The following is a 13,628-nucleotide window of genomic DNA, read 5'->3' as shown; positions in this document are numbered from 1 at the left end:
CCACTCTCCATCCCTTTTGGGGCAACCTACCTTTTCAAGACCTGTTACTTCTAGCGAACATAAATCTCCATGATGTATATGTAAAAAATGCCAAGAAGCAGAAGATATAGCCCTGTTACTTTAACTAGTTTCTTGTGAAATATGTTCTCTCAGCCTTTTCCTTAATTCTCATAGTAAATCCTCCGTATTGGACCTTGCACAAAGTGCAGGCAATCACATATATGATATGATTAGTGTTACAATTGATAAATAAACCTATTTTATACTCCAAACCAGTACTATATGAAGTCTCACTTCTGGACTTACCGCATATATTTACAAATACCACATCTAAGTGATCCACATTTATCCCCTTCACTACCGAGCCACTTTTCACCTTAAATCCCAGGCCGATTTTTGCAAATCTAACGTTTCATTTTATGTGGTAATAACTTGAAAACTCTTTTACTTATCCACGCCATTCTGAGATTGTTTTCTCGCCACATTTTGTACTTCATGATAGTGGTAAAATTGAGTCAAAAAATTGAATTTTTATTTATAAAAAAATACCAAATTTACCCAAAATTTTGAAAAATTTGCAAATTTCAAAATTTATATTTCTCTACTTTTATAATAGATAGTAATACCTTCAAATATAGTTATTACTTTACATCCCTCAAGTTATTAAAAAACTGATTTTACAAACTTTGTTAACCCTTTAGGTGCCCCACGAGAATTAAATGAAAATGGGAATAAAATTATAAAATTTCACTTTTTTTAGCAGATTTTAAATTTTAAGAATTTTTTTCTGCAACACATCAAGAGTTAACCGCCAAACAAAACTCTAAATCTATTACTCAGAATCTGGAGTTTACAGAAACACCCCATGTGTGCTCAAAAACTGATGTATGGGTTCACAGCATGCTTCAGAGTGGAAGGAGCACCATATGGTTTTTGGAGAGTGGATTTAGCTGGAATAGTAATTGGGAGCTATGTCGCATATGAAGACAACCTGAGGTGGCCCTACAGTGGAAACCCCCAAAAAGTGACCCCATTCTGGAAACTATACCCCTCAAGGAATATTTTAAGGTGTGTAGTGAGCACTTTGACCCATCAGATGTTTCACAGAATTAGGAAACGCTTGGCTTTGAAAATGAAAAATAATTTTTTTTTCCAGAAAAAATTGCTTTACACCCACATTTTTCACTTTCAAAAGGGCAAACAAGACAAAATGCACCCCACATCTTGTTCCCCATTTCCCCCCGAATACGCCAACACCCCATATGTGCTCAAAAAATGATTTATGGATACATGGCAAGGTTCAAAAGGGAAGTAGCGCCATAGGGCTTTTGGAAGACAGATTTTGCAGGAGTGGCTTTTGGGAGCTATGTTGCATATGAAGACACCCTGATGTACCCCTAGAGTGGAAACCCCAAAAAATTGACACCCTGATGCACCCCCTAATTTATTGCCCATTTTCTGGTTACAGCAATATTCCATATGTGCTTTTATACTGCTATATGGGCGTGCCACAGGGGTCAGAAGGAAAGGAGCACTAAATGGTTTCTGGAAGGCAGATTTCACTGGAATAATTGACAGGCGCCATCTTGCAATTGAACACACCCTTAGGTACCCCTAGAGTGGAAACCCCCAAAAAGTGGCCCCATTCCGGAAACTATACCCATCAAGGAATATTTCAAGGTGTGTAGTGAACACTTTGACCCATCAGGCGTTTCACAGAATTAGGAAACGGTTGGCTGTGAAAATAAAAAATTGTTTTACACCCACATTTTTCACTTTCACAAGGAGTAACAGGACAAAATGCACCCCACAGTTTGTTCCCCATTTCCCCCCTAATACGCCAACACCCCATATATGCTCAAAAAATGATGTACAGGCGCACAGCAGGCTTCAGAGTGGAAGGAGCACCATATGGCGTTAGGAGAGAGGATTTAGCTGGAATGGTAATTGGGAGCTATGTCGCATGTGAAGACACCCTGAGGTGGCCTTACAGTGGAAACCTCCAAAAAGTGACCCCATTCCGGAAACTACACCCCTCAAGGAATATTTCAAATTGTGTAGTGAGTTGACCCATCAGACGTTTCACAGAATTAGGAAACGCTTGGCTGTGAAAATTAAAGATTAATTATTTTTCCAGAAAAAGGTCCTTTACATCCACATTTTTCCCTTTCACAAGGGGTAAAAGGACATAATGCACCACACATTTTGTTCCCCATTTCCCCCCGAATACGCCAACACCCCATATGTGCTCAAAACATGATGTCTGGGCGCACAGCAGGGCTCTAGAGTCAAACAGCTAAATATGGATTTTGCTTACCTGAATTGGCAGACATTTATTTTTAGGTGCTATGTCGCATTCAATCAATTCCTGAGGTCCCCAGAAATTAAAAACCTCAAGAGCACCCCAGTATGAACATTTTAAGTGGTGGAAAGGGTACTTTTCAGCAAACAGGTGACTCACAGAAGGCAGAAATACTAGAGAAAGCCTTTCAAAGCACACATTTGTAAAATTGAAAAATTACTAACAAACACCACATATGTGCTTGTAGCCTGTTGTATTGGCATACAGCAGGTCTCTAGATGCAAAGTGCAAAAAATAGTTTTTGCAGGCCTGAATAAACAGACATGTATTTTAGGTGGCATGTCACTTTAAATACATTTCCTGAGGTCCCCAGAAATGAAAAACCCCAAGAAGTGACCCCATTTCGGAAATAGCACCCCCGTACGAACATTTTAAGGGGTTTAAAGGGAACTTTTGACCAAACAGGTGGTAGAAAGGGTACTTTTCAGCAAACAGATGTCTCACAGAAGGCAGAAACACTTGTTAAAGGATTTCAAAGCACATATTTGTGAAAATGAAAAATTACTAGCAGACCCCAAATTTTCACTTTCACAAGGGGTTAAAGGAGAAAATGAACCCCAGGATGTGTTCCCCATTTTCTCCCCATTCAGGAAACACCCCATATGTGCTTGTAACCTGCTGTATGGTCGCACAGCAGGGCTCTAGAGGCAAACAGCAAAATATGGATTTTGCAGGCCTGAATAAACAGACATGGATTTTAGGTGCCATGTCGCATGTTAAAAAAATTCCTGAGGTCCCCAGAAATTAAAAACCCCAAGAAGTGACCCCATTTTGGAAAGAGCACCCCCGTATGAACATTTTAAGGGGTTGAAAGGGCACTTTTGACCAAACAGGTGTATTACAGAAATTAATATGTAGTGGTTGTTGAAAAGTGGATATGTAAGCTCTGTGGACAAAATCAGTTATAAGGTGGTAAAATTACAAGGATCAAATTATTCCATGGATGAGTGATAGATTCTGAAACAATTCTTGATGCATGGGCCAGGTTTTTCAGGGCAGGTTTCGCAATGGTGAATGGTGTCTTTCCTTATCCCCATTTTGGAACACACCCTGCATCTCTTTTGGGTCCTTGCCTTTCTTGCTGTTTGGGGGACTTCAACAGGAAAATGTTGCCCTGGTACAACTCGGGCACCGTAACTTGCAGAAGTACTAGGGCCCTCGATTGCTTGGTTGGAAAAAATTAGGGCCTTTATCACCACCTCTTGAAACTGTAGGAATGTTCTTGGATGGCCTCTAGATTTAAAAAGCACAAACGCATTGTACAGCGCCATCTGTACGAGGTGCACAGCCAGCTTTTTGTACCACACTTTTGTTTTTCGTGTGGCATTGTAGGGCTTCAGAACTTGATCTGAAAGATCAACCCCCTTTCTCCATGTCTTTATTGTAGTCCAGGATGCAGTCTGGCTTGGGGACAGTGGTTGTGGTACCCCGTACAGCGGCAGGGGAGCTGGTGTTAGTGTGAATGGTAGTCAGTAAAAAGAGATCCCTCTTGTCCTTGTACTTAACCACCAACATGTTCTCATTGAGGAGAGCATGGCTTTCTCCTTTTCTTAGTTGTTTCCCTACCAGGGATCTAGGGAGGCCTCTCTGATTTTTGCGTACTGTGCCGCATGCCACAGTACCTCTGGAAGCTAGAGATTGGAACAGTGGTAGACTCGTGTAGTAATTATCCACGTAGAGATGGTAACCCTTATCCAGCAGTGGGTGCAGTAAGTCCCACACTATCTTCCCACTAAGTCCTAGGACGGGGGGGCATTCTGGGGGTTCAATCCGGGTGTCCCTCCCATCGTAAACCTGGAACTTGTGAGCATACCCAGAGCTACTCTCACAGATTTTATACATTTTTATGCCATACCTTGCCCGCTTGCGGGGCAGGTACTGGCGGAATCTTATCCTCCCTTTGAAACGTAATAGTGATTCGCCTACGCAGACATTTTTTTCTGGGGTGTACACTTCTGAAAAATTTGTGTTGAAGTGGTCAAGGATGGGCCTAATTTTGTACAGACGGTCAAATGCGGGGTCATTTTAGAGTGGGCACTGTGCATTATCGTTGTAATGCAAAATTTTCAGGATTGTTTGGAATCGATTACGGGCCATGGCACTACTGTAAATTGGAGTGTGGTACAAGACATCCACACTCCAATACTGAGTAATCTTTGGTTTTTTAACAAGACCCATATGCAGCAAGAGCCCCCAAAAGGTCATCATCTCTGCAGAATTTACTGGGGTCCAACCTAGGGGTCTAGCATAGAGCGATGTGGGGTTCTGGGAAATAAATTGCTGGGCGTATAAATTTGTTTGGGTTACCATCAAATTTATTGAATCTTCAGAGAAAAAGATTTAAAAAAAATTCAATTTCAGTGAAGCCCGCGCTGAATTTCTGAGCTGCCCACAAACTCAGGAATTTGGGGCTGATAGTCGTCAGCGGGTGGGGTCCATATGGGGTCACTCTGGGGGGCTGTCTCCGCTGCTACCCTGGGGCGCCTTCTAGAGGGTCCCTCATCACTGGATGATGATGATGAGGGGGTAGGGGAGTAGAGGAAAGTGAAACAGGAAGGGACAGGGACGGAGGGTGGTTTAGGGATCTAGAACTGCTGCAAATGGAAAAACAAAAATCACTGCAGCAGTTCCAGATGTTCTTTTTTTCTTCTTCTTTACAGGAACAGTTGAAGTTACAGTGGTGGTGCACCACAAGTCCCAGCAAGCCAACCAGCAGCACAGAGGGGCACAGAACCTCTCTGCATGCAGTCACCAGCTAGAATGGCTGCATGTAGGGAAGTCCAGCCCTTTCCTGTGCAGCTGTAGCACTGCCATTGGCTGGAGCGTTGTTCCAGCCAATAGCAGCGCTGGCAGAGGACGCCAAACACTGATGTTCCCTGCCTGACCCAGGGGGGACAGGTGCTGACAAGTTCAGCACCAGTCACCCCTGTACAAACCCTGTTCCACCCCCCTGCAGCTTCCTGGACAATTAAAAATCATCCGGAGCTGCGATTGGCCGGTCTGCAGAAATCAGCCAATCGCAGCAATCAATGTTGCAGGAGGGGGGGGCGAAAAACCTTCCTGTACCCCTAGGGAAGATGGCTGCCTGACATCCTGAGCAGCCATCTTCACCGGTCACCAAGAAATTTCGCTCAGGGACTGGGTGAACACCGCCCGTAGCTGTACTGTGCTGGTATTTTGTACCTAGCTCGCAGCGCCGTACAGCTACAGTGCTGTTGAGGGACAATGAACACTCTTATTTTGCACTCTTTATTTTTTTTATTTTTTTTGTATTTCAATCAGAAATTTTCTTTTTTCTGGACAACTTAACCCAAAATGATGGACAGCCAACATTTTTTATGGATAAATTGGAAAACCATGTTGAATGATAAAGATTATAAGCAATACATGTCTATAGCTCAATATACTGATAGGAATTCATTACCAGCATTTACTGTGAGCTCTAAAAGGATGATAATTAACACCAAAATAACATAGTCAAGAACCACCAGCTTCAAAAAAATCACGCACACATCTATTTTTTTCCACAGGCACAGGAAAAAAGTCTCCTATTTTTACGGACTGTCCAGAAAATTCTGGACGGTTGGTAACCATGCCGAGAAGGCAGGGAGTATAAAACATAAACGCAAAAATGCAAAATTGCTGTGCCAGGAAGGGGTTCAATGTAATTTAGGACTAAAGGGGTTATCTGTTTCAAAATCTTTGTTATATGCCAAATAATAATGTCAGAAATAAAACATTGCCATTTCCTCATTCTGCATAGAACACAAGCCCCCAGACTGTTAATGACTCAATCTTTTCATTATCACTGTGCCTCCAAACAGGTACCAAATTTCCCATCAAATGGACAGCTCCTGAGGCCGCTATGTATGGAAGATTCACCATTAAATCTGACGTCTGGTCATTTGGAATTCTAATGTGTGAGCTGGTGACGAAGGGAAGAATTCCGTATCCAGGTGCAAAAAATCTGCTTGGCAACAGAATCTGGGGAGCTTACTGTGCTGTAACTGCACACAGCTGTACTCAGAGCACACGTTTCTATACACACATGGACACATATATTTTACATATACATATAATGACAGTGTTCTCCCAACTTTCTAATCTTTGCTTTTTCTATATCATTGTAATCTAGGTATGAGTAATAGAGAGGTACTGGAGCACGTAGAAAGGGGCTACCGCATACCATGCCCTTCAGATTGCCCCCCATCTCTTCATGACCTTATGCTACAGTGCTGGAAGGGGGATCCCGAGGAACGTCCTACATTTGAGTACTTGCAGTCCTTTTTGGAAGACTACTTTACAGCTACTGAGCCACAGTATCAGCCTGGGGACACTATCTAAAGCTTAAGTGTGATGGCAGCAAAGAACATGGAGTAAAACTTCATGAAGGAGGTTACTGAAGGATGTTAACCTTCAGAAGATAGAGAGATGAAGATATATTGAGTGACCTTGAAGTTTTTGCATCCAACTATGGGATGGTACCTGAATTTTTAAAGTCAGACTATACTTGAAGTGCCAAAATGAGCAACAATGACCATATCACCAGCAATATCAAGTAAATTTCATACAAACGCATATGATTATGAATGAATGTGTTGTAGACAAGCCATAATAGCTATGATAATATGTACTTTGGAATCTCTCAAATGTCCTGTTTGCTTTATGCTATGTTCTACACAGTGTTTTTGTGTGAAACTTATGTGAAAATATACATAGTAAGATTCTGTTGCATATCCATACCATTTATGTATTAAATACTGTTTTACTATTAAATATATTGAGGCTCATTTATTATGGCTCTAAAGTGCTAGTTGAAGAAAAGATTTATGACTTTTTAGCCTCTTCCAACATCCGGACAACTTTTCCAAAAAGTGGGCGAGTTGTAAGGGAGAAGGCAGGCCTGTGAGCCCTCCACGGCCTGAGTCATTTTACATGTGCAACAGAAAAGTGGCGCACCTTACACCAGGAATCTACTGTACTTCACCTCCTGGCTGGAGTAGATTTCAGTTCTGAAACATGGACAGCAGAAGATGCGCCAGATTTATTAGGCACGTGTCTCTTCATAAATGAGTGAGGCTTTTTACTAAAACCAGTGTATGAAAAGCCATTTTTAGTAAATGACCCCCAACCTCTCTAAATTGCTATTGGTTTCTTGCTGACTAGATTTGCCAGGCTTGCCGCTATATATTTGCAGCCATGTAAGATTTTGGCCTGGGAAATCAGGCAGAACATTCAGTTAACATGTATCTCCAGTGTGAAGGTAGCTAGGCTAAAGTGATGCAGAGTTGCATTAGTCGCACATCCCTAAAATGCTGTCATTAGTTGAATGTCTTCTGCAGCAAGAGCAAGAGCAGCCAGAGGGAATTCAAATCCCCCCTGGTGGCCTAAGAGCTGGTCACAAAACTATACTCTGCTATTTACGGCAATCTATGGTCTACCTAAGGGGAGCAGGCCATATATTCTCATCTAAAACAATCTAGAGCTTGTTGGCAGGGTGCCTCGGGAAATGGGATTATCCTGTGCTTTCTCTATACTGTTATCTGAGGTGGCTAATGAAAGTATAGTAAGAAGATGCTAATAATATAGATCACTAGGTGCCTGTGAAGAGATATAGTAGAAGGCATGTGGGTGATTGGAGTCACAACCCTGTAGGCACAACCCTGAAGGCATTGGAGTCACAACCCTGAAGGCACAACCCTGTATGTAGGTGCACATCACTATGGCGAAATACGAAATACAGTATTTTGCGTTTATATAGTAGAAGGCACCTGGTTACAATGGTAATAAGGCTTTACTAGCCCACTCGATAATAAAATCTACAAATTATAATCAGACATTGGATATATCAATCACGTGTCTGTTCCTTGATTCCTATCCAGAATCAATCTTTCCAGTACTTTTTATGCTAACAAGCCTACCGTTTCCTTTTGCATACTGAATCTTTCTTTCCTTACCATCCCTATCTTTTCTCTGTATCTCTCTTTCTGTCTCTTCTCCCTCTCTGGGGGTTCTATTACAGACACCTCTCAGCTGATTCAGATGTTTTCACACCTCCCTCCTTGTGTAAAGTCCTCTCTCCCTCCTCCCTTTAACTCCCAGACTGGATTTTTCTGCTGTGTGTGCAGAGACAGATTGGCATTAAACCAGTCTTTTCCCTGTGCAAACAGAATGCCAGCCCCTTGCCGCCCTTTCCACCTCTGGGAGCTGTAAAGGGATAAAAAAAAATAGGAGAAAGGAGAGGAGTAGTGGAGGGGCAGATGGTGTCATGCTCTTAAATGGTTGGCAAGATGTGGGGAGCCCTGGAGTGTGGAATGGAATCAGTAATAGGAGATGTGATGAGGGAAGGTGGTGAGAAGCAGCAGGGTGGTGATTAAGAGTTAGTCGGGGTGGCTAAAAGTAATTGAAAGCTCTGTAGAGGAAGGGAGAGAAATGCAGGGTAATGAGGTGGTAGGAGGTCACAAGGAGAATGAGTGGTTGGAAACAAGGAAGTGGTTGAAAGGAATTCTTGTTAGAAGGAATATCGTGAAGAGAATGTAAGAAGATGTCTCGTGTGGGAGGGTGTCAATAGGGTAACATGGAGCGATTGCAAAAATACTTTTAAATGCTTGTTCATAGAGGTCATATGTTAAATGGCTATATATATATACTGTATATATCTGCTAAATACATACAGGATGGGGAAAAACATAAACTTTCAGCCAGAGAATGAATTCAATTAACCCATTAGATGTAAGTACACCCATTTGAGCACAGGTATGAGATTTTTATTAGCAGGGCAACGTGCTGCCGACGAACGACGTTGAAAGTGTCACATGAAGGATGCGCTCACCTGACAAACGAGCGGGCCAATTACCAGGAACAAGCTTTGTTCCCAATAATTGGACTGATCCTCAGCCAGTGTAAAAGGACCCCAGGAGTAATCTGTTCTTCATACACAGACTTCCTGGACTTGTGTTTATACATAGCCAATATGTGGGGGCAGAGTTCAAGGAGAAGGGAGGGAGCAGCCATCTGAACCATTGACGAGGCGAGAGGTGTGTCTGGAACTACCGCAGGCTGACACTGTAGGTAAATTGTAGTCACAGGTCACAGCTCTGCCCTATGGATGAGAGCAGGCCCCTTTCAAACGGGCGAGTTTTCCGCGCAGGTGCAATGCGTGAGGTGAACGCATTGCAACAGCACTGAATCCGGACCCATCCATTTCTATGGGGCTGTTCACATGAGCGGTGATTTTCACGCATCACTTGTGCGTTGCGTGAAAATCGCAGCAAGCTCTATTTTGTGCGTTTTTCACGCAACGCAGGCCCCATAGAAGTGAATGGGGCTGCGTGAAAATCGCAAGCAACCGCAAGCAAGTGCGGATGCGGTGCGATTTTCACGCACGGTTGCTAGGAGACGATCGGGATGGGGACCCGATCATTATTATTTTGCCTTATAACATGGTTATAAGGGAAAATAATAGCATTCTGAATACAGAATGCTAAGTAAAATAGGGCTGGAGGGGTTAAAAAATAATAATAATAATTTAACTCACCTTAATCCACTTGTTCGCACAGCCCGGCTTCTCTTCTGTCTTCATCTGTGAGGAATAGGACCTTTGATGACGTCACTACGCTCATCACATGGTCCGTCACATGATCTTTTACCATGGTGATGGATCATGTGATGGACCATGTGATGAACGCAGTGACGTCATCAAGGGTCCTATTCCTCACAGATGAAGACAGAAGAGATGCCGGCTGCGCGAACAAGTGGATTAAGGTGAGTTAAATTATTTTTTTATTTTTTTTAACCCCTCCAGCCCTATTTTACTTAGCATTCTGTATTCAGAATGCTATTATTTTCCCTTATAACCATGTTATAAGGGGAAATAATACAATCTACACAACCTTGAACCCAAACCTGAACTTCTGTGAAGAAGTTCGGGTCTGGGTACCACATTCAGTTTTTTATCATGCGCATGCAAAACACATTGCACCCGCGCGATAAAAACTGAACAACGGAACGCAATCGCAGTCAAAACTGACTGCAATTGCGTACCTACTCGCGTGGGTTTGCCGCAACGCACCCGGACCTTATCCGGACACGCTCGTGTGAAAGAGGCCTAAGGCCTCTTGCACACGACTGTATGTATTTTGTGGTCTGCAAAAAGCGGATCCGCAGAAAATACGGATGACATCCGTGTGGAACTGAATAGCTGGTCCTTCATAGAACAGTACTATCCTTGTCCCTAATGCGGACAATAATAGGACATGTTCTATCTTTGTGCGGAACAGAAATACGGAAATGGAATGCACACGGAGTAACTTCAGTTTTTTTGCGGACCCATTGAAATGAATGGTTCCATATGCAGTCCACCAAAAAACGGAACCGACACAGAATGAAAATACGTTCGTGTGCAAGAGGCCTTAGGAAAATAAATAGCAGTTTGGGAGATTTATCAAACTGGTGTAAAGTAGAACTGGCTTAGTTGCCCATAGCAACCAATCAGATTCTACCTTTCATTTTACAGAGCCAGTTTCACTTTACACCAGTTTTGATAAATCTCCCCTGCAGTGTTTGTTGTAGGGGCATTTTTAAGACATGGGGTGTTAAGGGGGAATATTAATCACCAATATTTATGCAAATATCAATAATTAATATTCATAAATGGGAGGAGCCGTCTATTGATGACTCCGCCCATTTATACCTAAATAAACATAGAAAACTACTGTTTACCTCTGATTGCATATACACTACACTGAACTACACTACGTGCGACTTACTATCACTATACTAGGGCGGCGACTAGTAAAAACACCATACACTGTATTATGAACAATAAGGAATATTTATTACACAATACAATTATACAAGTCTAACAATATGCTCTATCTATATATATATATTCATAGATCAATGGATATGAATATATATACATACAGAAGTACACACCGCAGTATAGAAATGGTACTACAATAAACACAATACAAACCTAACTACACTATACAGCACAATCCCAAATTCCACCCCACACACTATCTATACAATACAATAATACATTCGCATACACACAAATATCAGTAACCCACCCGCCTGACTAATCACTGTCCCTATGGGGTACAAGGGGTTAAACACAATGGTGGCTCTGCAGGGGATTAATACCTGCAGGCCAAGGGACACAGGGTTATGAGTTATCAGGGCAGTGGTAGCAGGGATCAGGCATTGAAGGGTTAATGGTCAGGACTCTGCAGGGACTGGGCAATGTAGAGGTTAATGCTCTGCAGGGATTTATTCACACACTATATGTCACCGTCTAATATTTGCTTATAATTATATATATCTATATCAATGGAATAGATATATATATTTATAGCAGCACACAACAATATAAGTACACACGCTATACCAATACACTATTACGGTCCCAAGTCCTCCCCAACATCATACACTTTACCAGCAGCCCACCCAATCCTGACAATATACTATCCCTACGGGGAATAACCAGGGGTTATTACGGAACAGGGGATATGAGGGATCTACAATCCTGGGGGAACACAGGGGATATTAGGATTATAGGGGGACTCAGGGCAGGAGAGGTTAAGGGTAACCAAGGGTTATACAGGGGGTGACTGGGCTGCTTCCAGGGTACAGGCTCATCAAGGATTAATGCTGAGACATGAAGTCAGCAGCCAGGGGTTAGGGGATGGTTGGTACTCAGCCATTTTTCAGGGCTATGTGGCCTCTCTTCAGGGTGCAGTTCCCATGTGCCTCATTGCAGTCCAGGAATCCAAAAGACCCCTGTTCCTGGTTTCAGGCTCCTATATCAGCCTCAGAAACAGCCCACCTCCCCCCCTCCTCAGGGATGTGACATCATAGTGTCACTGTGACGTATGCCTGCCAGTTGGCCCCCTGAGGCTAGCAGCACCACACGCCCAGCCATGTCACAAACATAAAGAGGGCAGAGCATAGTAACTAGGCTGATAAACTTAACAAAAGACCTTTGAAGTGACCAGCCACCTGGAGACATATCCACGCCCCTGCAGCAACTGGCTGAACGCTGTGCCTATGGGGGGAATTTAAGTATATATATATGTATATAGATACTTGGGGCGCATCTATATACATATATATACTCATTATAAACCTGGGGCATACATGGGCAGTTATAGGCCCATATATATATATATATATATATCTCTGGGGGAGAGCCATGGCAGATACACATATATAGATGTTTGGGGCACATCTACCTGCATGTACATATACACAATATAAAAGGGCCAATATACATGCATATATGTAAGGGCATATATACATATATATTTAAATCCAAACTTCCCTCAACATGGGGCAACTGCAAATATTGTTGCTGCAGCAAAATAGCACAGCAGCAAAACTAGTGGTTGTGACTAGATGCATTTGCTGCCCACTTCTGTTACTTAAAACTAGGACAAGATCCAAAACAGAAAAAAAAAAAGATATAAAGGAAAGGATTATACCTCTTTTTGGATTGGATCCCGGTTTAGGCTAAAAAAAAGTGCGGCACATGCTCCACCATGTCTCTAGCTTTAGGCCTCATACACGTTTGCTCAATGAAATACAGATCATTTTGTCTATTTTTCGCTTAGTATTGTTCCAACATGTGTCAATATATAAAAAAAATACGAAATACAGCCATACAGCTCTGTAGCATAACAATGGTTCTGTATTTACAACATACTCCATATCAGACAATGGAGCCAAATTATACAAGTTTCAATGAGATCTTAACCGCCTCCGGACCGCCTAACGCAGGATCGCGTTCCGGAAGCGGCAGCCCTGCGCAGAGTCACGCATCTGCGCGTCATCTCGCGAGACGCGAGATTTCCTGTGAACGCGCGCACACAGGCGCGCGCGTTCACAGGATCGGAAGGTAAGCGAGTGGATCTCCAGCCTGCCAGCGGCGATCGTTCGCTGGCAGGCTGGAGATGCGATTTTTTTTAACCCCTAACAGGTATATTAGATGCTGTTTTGATAACAGCGTCTAATATACCTGCTACCTGGTCCTCTGGTGGTCCCTTTTGTTTGGATCGACCACCAGAGGACACAGGTAGCTCAGTAAAGTAGCACCAAACACCACTACACTACACTACACCCCCCCCTGTCACTTATTAACCCCTTATGAACCCCTGATCACCCCATATAGACTCCCTGATCACCCCCCTGTCATTGATCACCCCCCTGTCATTGCAAAACCCCCCTGTAAGGCTCCATTCAGATGTCCGTATGATTTTTACGGATC

At 42.9% G+C, this 13,628-nt stretch overlaps 1 protein-coding gene across 2 annotated transcripts in view; it reads left to right on the top strand.

Annotated features, from left to right (window-relative positions):
- The window catches only part of FGR (FGR proto-oncogene, Src family tyrosine kinase), a 183,767-nt gene extending 176,635 nt beyond the window's left edge, over positions 1 to 7,132 (top strand). For both annotated transcript variants that reach the window (XM_040424276.1, XM_040424275.1), the window contains 2 exons: positions 6,187 to 6,318; positions 6,498 to 7,132. In XM_040424276.1, the coding sequence (XP_040280210.1) occupies positions 6,187 to 6,318; positions 6,498 to 6,706 (341 nt within the window). In that variant the 3' untranslated portion in view covers positions 6,707 to 7,132. The remainder of the gene's footprint in view (positions 1 to 6,186; positions 6,319 to 6,497) is intronic.
- Positions 7,133 to 13,628: the final 6,496 nt, after the last annotated feature.

This window comes from Bufo bufo, chromosome 3, assembly GCF_905171765.1.
Source record: "Bufo bufo chromosome 3, aBufBuf1.1, whole genome shotgun sequence".
NCBI classification, from domain to species: Eukaryota; Metazoa; Chordata; class Amphibia; order Anura; family Bufonidae; genus Bufo; species Bufo bufo.
This window is presented reverse-complemented; position numbering and strand designations above follow the sequence as displayed.